We start from the raw sequence: 10,697 nt of genomic DNA, 5'->3' as shown, positions 1-10,697 counted from the left end.
AGTAGTAGTAGTAGTAGTAGTAGTAATAGAATAGTAGTAGTAGTAGTAGTAGTAAATAATAATAATAATAATATTAATAATGATAATAATAATAACATTAATAATGATAATAATAATAATAATATTAATAATGATAATAATAACAATAATGATGATAATGATGATGATGATGATGATAATGATGATGATGATGGTGATGATGATGATAATGATGATGATGATGGTGATGATGATGATGGTGATGATGGTGGTGGTGGTGGTGGTGATGATGATGATGATGATGATGATGATGGTGGTGGTGGTGGTGGTGGTGGTGGTGGTGGTGGTGGTGGTGGTGGTGGTGGTGGTGGTGGTGGTGGTGGTGGTGGTGGTGGTGGTGGTGGTGGTGGTGGTGGTAGTGGTGGTGGAGATGATGATGATGATGATGATGATGATGGTAATGATGGTGATATCGTCTCGATTATTTCATATTTCTTTTTATATCTAGGTGTACGACTTTTATTTTTTCCTGTATTAATTTATTTTACTTCATTTTCATTCCTTAGGACGATGATTTTTTATCCTGTGTCATAACGAAGACAACAAGTAATCGAAAAGAAACAATCGCTAATAATAAACATTATCAGTTGACATTTACAAGTGTCATTAAATAGGTATTAAGAAGACGTTCGAGATTAATGTATTGGAACATTTTACATGCCTATGCCCATGCCTATCCATGTACATGCCCATGCCCTCCGCAGTGTCATGCGTAAGTATAAATATATATAAGGTGGAGTCAAGAGTTCTTAAACGATTTTAAAAATCAATTTTTCTTTTACCAACTGGCCTTGTAATTTTAACCATTTTTCTCTTACCAATTAGACTTGTAATTATACAAGCAATATGCGTGTGTATGTGAATATAGGAATTGTAGTTTTATTATCTCAAAAAAAAAGAAAAAAAAAAAAAAAAGAAAAATCAGCCCTATCAGTCACGAAAAACAATTATTGATTTTTAATATTTAGGAACTTTTGGTTCACCTTATACATTTTTTTTTTCTTTTTTTTCTTTTCCTATTCTTTTTTCTTCTCTCTCTCTCCTTAATGCATTTATTTCAGTAAAAATGATGACCTATTATCATCATCATCATCATCATCATAATCATCATCGATCCTTCGAATCTCATAAGCGTATTATAATGTATACGTGTACGTATATCTCTCTTCCTCTCGTTCTATGTGTGCCCTTATATAATATACGTATTCGCCCTTATTATTTAATGGATGTATATTTATATACTATCGAAGCGCGCTTGCAAAATGCTTTTCTTTTTCTTTCTTTCTTTCTTTCTCTCTCTCTCTCTCTTTATGGATAAAAGCTCGAAGAAAATTTTGAAAAATTGCACTTACTTATCTAAAGCATTATTTAATCATTATCTGATAATTTCTATATTTCTTCGAGTTTTATTTTCTTTTTGTTTTTCTCTTTTTCTATATAATGATCTATATGTATACTATATATATATAATATTATATATATATAATATATGCTATCCACAAGTTAATATTCACTATGCACAAGTTTTACACATATAGACTTATTATATTATCTCTCTCTCTCTCTCTCTCTCTCTCTCTCTCTCTCTCGCTCTCTCTCTCGTGAGAGTGTTATTTTGAAAACTTAAGTCCAGCTTATACATTCAGTCTTCGTCACTAGCGAACTGGCTTTCATTTCTAATCTGGTTTATCGTCTAAACTCAGAGACTTATTTTATTTAAATAAGCAAATATATGTATGTATGTTGTATGTATTTATTTATGTATGTATGTATGTATGTATGTATGTATGTATGTATGTAATACATTCTCCCAAAAGTGTTTCTAATAATTATGAGTCTGAAAATTTTCTATGTGCATTTATTTATATATGTATGTATGTATGTATGTATACATATATATACACATAAATATGAGCCAGTAATTATGAAATATATGATCTAAATATAAAATTAAAAAAAAAAAAAAATCGTTTATTGCATAATTCTTGTATCAATGACCTAATTATACAAATCATAAATAAATATTTTTAAATTTTTTACTTTGATCACGTCTTTCATAATCTTGTGTGTGTATGTGTGTGTATGTGTGGTGGTATGTGATGCATGTATAATATTAATAGCAACAACAATTAAACAATCTGTTGCCATTAATATTTCTTACTCGAAGGACATTTAAATTCATATATTGTAATAAATACATTACATGGATATGAAAAGACAAAGGGTGATGCTTTTTTTTTCAATCTTCAGACTCGAGAAACATGCCTGCCACATATAAAATCCTATATATATATATATATATATATATGACAAATTAAATCGAAAGATAATGCTCTGAGAGGAAGCGAAATCTAATGTCTGGAAGTCAAGAGAAGATTACTTTTTATAACTTCCTTTTGCGACACTTATCCGCAATCTATTAAACATAAGTGTCTATCCTCCCGTTGCATTTCTAATCCCATATATGTTTAACATCTTTAAAAGACACATTTCTTATGGTAAAAAAAAAATTAATCGTCCAGCGATCTCTCCATACATATATATATATATATATATATATATATATATATATACACACATATATATACACACACATATATATAATGCCATATATATAATTAATAATAAACTTCTTAGTTAATCAATATTTTTTCTTTGTACTGTTGTTAATAATCAGTACATATTCGCAAGATATACTGTTTTTTATCAGTACCGCAAGATATTAGAAATTCTTTGAAAATACATTGGTAACGTGTTCTTTCTCTCTCTCTCTCTCTCTCTCTCTCTCTCTCTCTCTCTCTCTCTCTCTCTCTCTCTCACTTCCTCTCTCTTTTCGCTTTCCTTCCTTTTTTAAAGCATACATCAAACTCCAACTCGTTTGAACCTTTCGTAATGAAAGAGTACGAAGAACACCTGTGACTCTTTTACCAATCAATGTGATGATATCGAGAGACCAAAATACACGTAATCTTCTTGTAAGTCAATATGTGTCGTCTTTAGAGGATCTTATTTGGAATGATCCTTCTATGATCCACGTCGATCATGAACTTGAATAACTTTTTGATCGTATGACACCCCACAAGATATACCTTCGTAAGAAGATAAATTATTAAAGGAAATACTGTGTGATCTTAGAATGCTCAATCGTATAGGAATTCTAATAAAGTTTGATGTCTTTGTTCTCGACAAACCAAACTAATTAAAGGAAGAAGAAACCTTACGATAAAAGCATCCTTGTGTTTTGTTTCTTTCGATCAATTCTTGTCTCCTATTGTGTCCCAAATCTTGCCGGATTAAAGTCCTTATTGACAAAAGAGAAGCCTTGGAACTCTTCTTGATTGATGTAACTGACCACTTCTGGATCTTCAGGTGTCAATTCAGGATCCTCCCTTGTGAACTCGGCATCGAAGTTTAATGCGTCCTTTTTACTCTGCTAAAAATTTTAATAATTTTTTTCACATAGATAAAATGAATTTAGTAATGAATTATACACACATATATATATATATATATATATATATAATATATAAATATGTATACACAAATATATTGGATTTTTATATAAGACGGTGATATATATATATTTACATATATCTTTCGTTTTAAGATATTTTTACACATTTGAGTTCAAAAATTATTTTTTTCTATAACGAGGAACGAACATACTGAGAAAGTAAGTATATTTATTCTTGAAAAATAATTTTCTTTTATGTATTAGATCATCCAATAAATTCCTATGTTTTTCATTTTATAGTGAATGAAGGCTCTTAAGTGAATAAAAACGAATATCTTCCACATGTGCTGCTCTACAATTTTAATTACGATTATACAGCTGCGTCGCTCGAAATATTTCTGACGTCTACGATGAAGGTTCAAAAAACAGCACAAAAAATGGTTTGTACGACTTCATATGAGCAACCACTGTCTAACACGTTTGGAAACTTTGCTTCGTAAAGATCAACTCGACAATTGGCTCGGAAGATGATGATTATTAATTATTCGCTTCAGACATTGTTCAATCGTCAATCTTAAAAATTCTACATCGTTAAAAAAAAAACCCTCACACACTTATTGAACGAGCTAATAAATAAAAAAATGTTTAAGTAGCGTTATAAGAGAGACAAAATATATCATTTAATATCTCAAATGATTTTGATTTACTTTCATAATCACTGGCTCATATAAACATTGACAAATTCAATTTGCAGTTGTTTACTTACAACTTTTGGTTTAATTGGTGGTTTAACTCTACGACCTTCTAAAGCTTCCCAATCCATGTGTTGAAAAAATGGATGAACCTTTATAGCAGCTTCACCTCCATTAGCAGTCACGCAACCTAATCGTTTAGCTGGATTCTTCGTCATGAATCCTTTTAATATCGAAACCGCTTCTTTCGATATCCAAATTGGATATAATACGTCATCTCGTAAAATAGATTCAAATAAATCGTCTTCGTTATCTGCTTCGAAAGGAGGTTGGCCAGCCATCATCTCGTACATTAATACACCAAGTGCCCACCAATCGACACTGGCACCATATTCTAACTCTTGCAAAATCTCTGGTGCTATATAATCGGGTGTACCACAAAACGTCGAAGTCGTAGTTTTACCTTCGACGATTCCTTCCTTACACATACCAAAATCTGCGAGTTTACAATGACCTTCTTGATCGAGAAGAATATTATCGAGTTTAAGATCACGATATATGACGTGATATTTGTGCAGAAATTGTAACGCTAGCGTTACCTCGGCCGCATAAAAACGTGCCCTTGCCTCGTCGAATTTACGAGCTTTTTGAATATGAAACATCAAATCGCCTGTAAAGAAATATGGCATTTGCCGTGTTTATATAATAATATTGTTACACGAAAAGATGTTACATGAAAGATTTACGACTGAAATTTTTAAAGCGTACCTCCGTTTACATATTCCATTACAAAGAAGAGACGATCGTTCGTTTGGAAACAACTATGAATAGCTGTCAAAAATGGATGTTTCGCCGCTAATGTCAGAATACGTTTTTCTGTCATCGTACAATCGACGTCGTCGTCTTGTATAATCACATCTTTTTTTAATATTTTTACAGCGTAAACTTCGTCGGGATTACTCTTCCGTTCTACCAACATAACTTTACCAAAGCTACCCTTTCCAAGTACTTTGATAAAGTTAAAGTCTTCTAGACCAAACTTTCTCACTTCATTTTCACTAACAGACACTGCATTTTGCTTAATTCCTACTACACTTTCCTCCAACTGTCTTTGGACCGCTGCCTGGGACGCTTCTGTTGTTAATGTTTCGGTTACAGCAACGGTAGGAGGTGTTTGGCTTGGTTGACAAGTTGTAAAATTAATTCTTGGCGTTTTGATTTGCTTATCCGGAGAAATATTCATTTCACTTAAAATTTCTGCCATTGCTTTTGTGTTTGTACCGCAATTGTTGGCGACATTTTTATGGCATCTTTTATGAACATTAATATTACAAGCTGAGAAGAAATATAAATAATTATTGCATTTCTTATAATAAAAAAATCGAATTAAGAAAATATTTGTTAAACTTACCTTCGCATTGTAAACCTTGTCTATATAATCCGTATAACAGAGAACCGCAATGATCGCAGAATGTAAACCTCTTATATGTACGGACAAAGAACCGATGTGGTACATCTATGCTGAAGCGTGGACTTTCTGTATCTTGATGTGATTGCAATCCAGTTCCTTTGCCCTGAATAATTGAGCACAGAAAAGGAAAGAAAACAAAATACAACTTATAACATCATAGAAATAGATTGATCGCTGAAATTTGTTTAATACATTGGATATTGAAAAGAAATAATTTTTTTTTAACACTAAGCAATTAAAAAATAATATATGGAGAAAGCTCGAATATTTATAAAATATCTTACCTCGTCTCTCATTCCAGGACATTTTGTTATCACCAATTTATGACATCGCTTGTGAACTACGCAAGTGCAAACTGAAACAATTACAATAACAATATCTATATTATGCACACTATATTTTCTTAAGAAAAATAACACCAAATAGCATGACCAAAGCTGGTTGCATGCGTGTTTAAGTGCACCCTAATTGTCTAAAATCATATTAAAAGCAAAAATAAAATATAATTAATCCTGTTGCAATAATAGTAGAATTATATAATAATTTCAGAGAGGTGTCACATAGGAGCAAATGATCCCGCATAGCAAGATATTCAAACCTTGCATCATTTTATCCAATTAACATTTAATAAAATCATGCAGTGAAGAGAGTTTCCAAGCTTGGCACCATGTTAAATCAAAGCAAATAAGATTTCCTGTTGAATGGTGATGGATTATCAGTACTGAAGTTCAATTTGCAAGTGCAAATCAAAGAAAGCACATAAATACCATGACCAAGACTGAATTTACAAAAAATCATTGAAAAATTCAAACTGTCAAATTTTTAAGTGCAAGAACTGCCGTTCATCCTAAATGATTTAATGTCATTGTGAAAACTAATAACATGTATACATTCCTAATAATAACACGTTCATCATACACAGGTTCAGCAAGCGAATACGCAATTATAATCTGTTAATAACGTGTATGTGTCTTTCTCACCTTGACACTGATAGCCCTGCTTGCCCAAGCCCCTGAAATACAACAGACAAAACACGTCACATTGTCTCCTCATATTCCCTTTTAAAACACATACGTATTCCTCCTTGGACCATATACCATAGTTAGACATCTATTGTAGACTCTTAAGAAATGTATAAATAATTGAAAAAAAAAAAAAAATTATTAATAGAACAAAGTGGCAGGTGCTTTTCGCATGGAATCTATTTTCATTTATCGGAATAAAATCTTGTTTTCTTATAGCCAAACAACTTTGATACATGAGTGCTCCAACACCTCAATAATCTTGAAAAGAATTCAGAGCAACACATGGAATGTGTGCTTCTAAAATTCAATACATGCAACCTTCTAGTTAAATGTGATAAAACCCAAAATAAACGCAGTTTTATCTACCCCTGATATGATTTTGACAATGCCAAGATCGATACGACTAAATAATTTCTTATAAGGGAAACGTTCAAGCATGCCATCTAAAAGTCACTAATTTCTTTTCTTGGTATTACCAAAATCAAATATAAAAAAAAAAACCAAGATCCCAGACATGCAGATCTTGTAGTTGCAAGATTATTATATCATTGTACCATGCAGATTTGGTGTGCAAAAGTCGATTAGACCTTTGTATTCAATTAATCAAAGTTTTAAGTTTACTATTGATATCTGCACCGATACTAAATTACTTTAACTTTTAAAAAGAAGCACACCAAACCAAGCAAACAAAATTCTATTTGCTGAAACAAGTTAAGGCACATTTTTGATCTCTTCGGTCATTCTCTCACTTTATAATATTAATAAATCATAAAGCGCAAAAGAGAGAGAAAGAAAGAAAAAGAGAGAGATAATGACATTAGAGATAGTTTGCATTTTGTATTACTACAAATTCCTTGTAAAACTAAATTTCAATGAATGACCGAAGAGGAATTTTCACATATGTATATAATTAGTATACCATGTTCACAGTATTCCAGATATACCAGACATGTCAATTTACAAGTGAAAGTAGTACCCATGTAAATTTTGATTTTAGCAATCGATTATAAATATATATTAAACTATAAGCATTTGACCCTCATGCCGTTAAACACATACATACCATATAAACTCGCGGCAGTGAGAGCAGAATGTTGGTTGCCTTAAAAACGTAGCCATAAATTTGTGACCATTCACTTGATGAACACGGCGCCTCATAGCACCTCTCCGACGATTGAATCCTTGCCATTCTTTGAATTCCCTCCTAGGTTCTTTCCCCGAACTAATACTTCCGATACTTCTACCGATACTGATAGATTCTCCATCCACCCCACTGCGACAACTGGTTTGATGATCTGGAAACATCCATGATATATTTTATCACCGATTGATAAAAAGAAATACCACTCTTCATACCTGAATCATTCCATTTCAAATCTATCCTTACTCGCAATTTTCCTTGAGGTTCGAGGTCAACCTAGAACAAATTTTATACGGTTGTGCCGAACTGTAAACTCTGACTCTAAGATAAGAAACTATACAGTCGTAACATTAGATAAATATCGATATCCTCCGACGACCGATAAATAGTGCTTACTATATATCGCAAACTAGTCATAACATTAAATACTTTTTCTATCAATGTCAACGTCCTTTGATACATAACAAATAAAAAAGCAATGCGTTATACATTATTGGACCACAATGACGTAATAAAAAAAATATATTCATAAAAATATAAATACAAACCCAAAAATCAGCAGTTTTGTCGTTCCTGCTAACAAGCTCCTCGAATGGGATGCTGCAATTGGCAACGAAATAATCAGGCGGTAAGGCCGCATCGTGGAAGACGGTTAATCCGAGCATGACAGCATCCTGAACCTCGTGGGTGAACGATTCGTTCCAAACAGGATCGGAGGTTTTGGATTTAGTTGTGGATCGATCAAGATGATTCTCGTCTACGTCGAGTTGAACGTAAGGATCGAGTATCGGTTCGTCCTGCCAAAACTTTCTCTGTTTGTCGGTCGCTCTGAGTCCGACGGCTTCGCATATTTCGATCTTCATCGTACCCGTAAACATCGCGAAGAAATTATTATACGTTACAGAATGTAGATAGTCCTCGATGAAAATAAGAAAAGAAAAATAATAATAATAATAGAAGAAAAGACGAGTGTGGCGAAAATCTCTTCGATCGGATCAGAAGTGTCAAATCTCTCTTCGATCGAGACGTATCGAAGAGAGCGAAACAATTTGTATGTTGTGTCGCGATGCTCGCGACGAACCAAGGTTATAATATCACCGACCTCTCGAAGGAAGGATAATAATCGACACTCGCGCGCGTCTTCTCGTAATCGACGATATCCCGAATGTCGAAGAATCTCGAACGAATAAGGAAGAGAAAGAAGGAAAGCAACGTATGTATGCGTGTATATATGTATCTCTCTTTCTCTCTCTTCGTAGAGAAGAAAGATGGAGATTATTAACAGTACGCTAGAGATGTAAATACCGATTACTTGTTCACACGGTAAAGATGATCTGCCGTGGAAAATAAATATACCGTTTAAAATGCGTGTCTTCGTCCTCAGAGCTTTTCTCTCTTTCTTTCTCTCTTTTTCTTTCTTTCTCGTTTGCTCTATCCGTCTGTCCGTCTCACTCTTGCGCGCGCGCGCTCTCTCTCTCTCTCTCTCTCTCTCTCTCTCTCTCTCTCTCTCTCTTTCTCTCGTCTACTTTATATCTCACTCTTTTTCTCGTCTTATTCTGACCCTCTCTCTCTCTCTCTCCTTCGCTTCCCTTAATATAAGCCTATCCTTCGCTCTGTCCTTCTCTTCCTTTAATATAAACCTATCCTTCGCAAGTTCCTTCTCCTTCCTTGTGTCACCTCCTCCCTTTCTCTTTGTCACCGCCACGAGCACCGTACTAGAGTTATAAACGCTCGGCTTCCTTCGCTCTCGCACATAACAGAAACGGTATCGAGAGAGTGGTTGACGTTGACGTTGACGTTGACGTTGAAATTGACGTTAACGTCGACGTCGTCGTCGTCGTCGTCGTCTTCTTCGTCTTCGTCTTCGTCCTCGTCGTTGTCGTCGTCGTCGTCTTCCTCCTCCTCTTCTTCGTCTTCCTCTTCGTCGGCGTTATCGTTGTCGGTACTCCGATGACCAACTCCTTTTCCTCAAGTATAAGAAAATTACGGGAGAATAAAATCACTGATCGAAAAAAATCAAATGAATGAATTATATGCGATTGTAAAGCTTCTTCTCGTCCGTTCGATATCCTGAGTGCCATTAAAACTTCTTCCTTCGCGATTTAGACTTTCCTCTTTTACTATTAGTCGAAACGTTAGTCACAATCCTCACTTTCTCTCTCTCTCTCTCTCTCTCTCTCTCTCTCTCTCTCTCTCTGCCTCCGCTCTGTCTCTGTCTCTGTCTCTTTTTACACTGTTCGTCACGAAGATTATAACTCTTATAAAATGGAATCTACAGAGTAATTTATATGTTATTTCCTCGACGTTACTTTTTTTTTTTACAATGACAGTTTTTTTATTTTCACGCCTTTACTATCTTAACTACTCCACAGATTCGAATCTCACGATTGGTCCACGATCTCGCTCTTTCGTTTCCTCCATACATTTCGCAATTAAAAAAAAAAGTTGAGAGTCGATTTCTAAATCGATCTGTCGAAGATCGATCTTATGTCATAATTTTCGATATTTTTACTCGATTCGAATATTAATTCGAAAATGTAGAGATTGCGATCGATTTTTTATTCAAAGAAAAATCATTGCGGTATTTGACTATTATGCGTAAAATGGAAATTTGCAATTTTAGAACGCACCCGTACCTTTTTTTCTTTTCTTTATTTTTTATTACGAACTATAATATTGGTCAGCCTGTCACGAAAAGTTAATTATGTTGTTGGTACGTTGGTCTCCCTAAGACGAAAAATTGGTTGGTATGATTGACGTCGTCGATATTACGTTATATATTACATATATAAATAGGTTAATTTTTTTAGTTATTGGATAATGATAATTAAGATTTTATATAGATTTTATATAGAACTTTCTAAAATAAATCTCG

At 33.6% G+C, this 10,697-nt stretch overlaps 1 protein-coding gene across 4 annotated transcripts in view; it reads right to left on the bottom strand.

Moving 5' to 3' along the window:
• Nucleotides 1-9,273, bottom strand: part of LOC122636995 (protein kinase C) — a 24,504-nt gene extending 15,231 nt beyond the window's left edge. The window contains exons 1-10 of one of the 4 annotated variants that reach the window (XM_043828767.1): nt 8,371-9,271; nt 8,038-8,098; nt 7,745-7,976; nt 6,637-6,668; nt 5,941-6,011; nt 5,597-5,759; nt 4,954-5,520; nt 4,260-4,855; nt 3,261-3,472; nt 2,844-3,128 (exon numbers count right to left, since the gene is read on the bottom strand). In XM_043828767.1, coding sequence (XP_043684702.1) covers nt 3,308-3,472; nt 4,260-4,855; nt 4,954-5,520; nt 5,597-5,759; nt 5,941-6,011; nt 6,637-6,668; nt 7,745-7,976; nt 8,038-8,098; nt 8,371-8,700 — 2,217 coding nt within the window. In that variant the 5' untranslated portion in view covers nt 8,701-9,271 and the 3' untranslated portion in view covers nt 2,844-3,128; nt 3,261-3,307. Of the gene's footprint in view, nt 1-2,828; nt 3,473-4,259; nt 4,856-4,953; nt 5,521-5,596; nt 5,760-5,940; nt 6,012-6,636; nt 6,669-7,744; nt 7,977-8,037; nt 8,099-8,370 lie in introns of those variants that run through there. The other 3 variants (XM_043828768.1, XM_043828766.1, XM_043828769.1) reach the window with 3 other exon arrangements.
• Between the last annotated feature and the right edge of the window lie 1,424 nt (nt 9,274-10,697).

The sequence above is a fragment of the Vespula pensylvanica genome, chromosome 24 (genome assembly GCF_014466175.1).
Source record: "Vespula pensylvanica isolate Volc-1 chromosome 24, ASM1446617v1, whole genome shotgun sequence".
NCBI lineage: Eukaryota > Metazoa > Arthropoda > Insecta > Hymenoptera > Vespidae > Vespula > Vespula pensylvanica.
The sequence above is the reverse complement of the archived record's forward strand: the minus strand, read 5'-3'. Positions and strand labels throughout refer to the sequence as shown.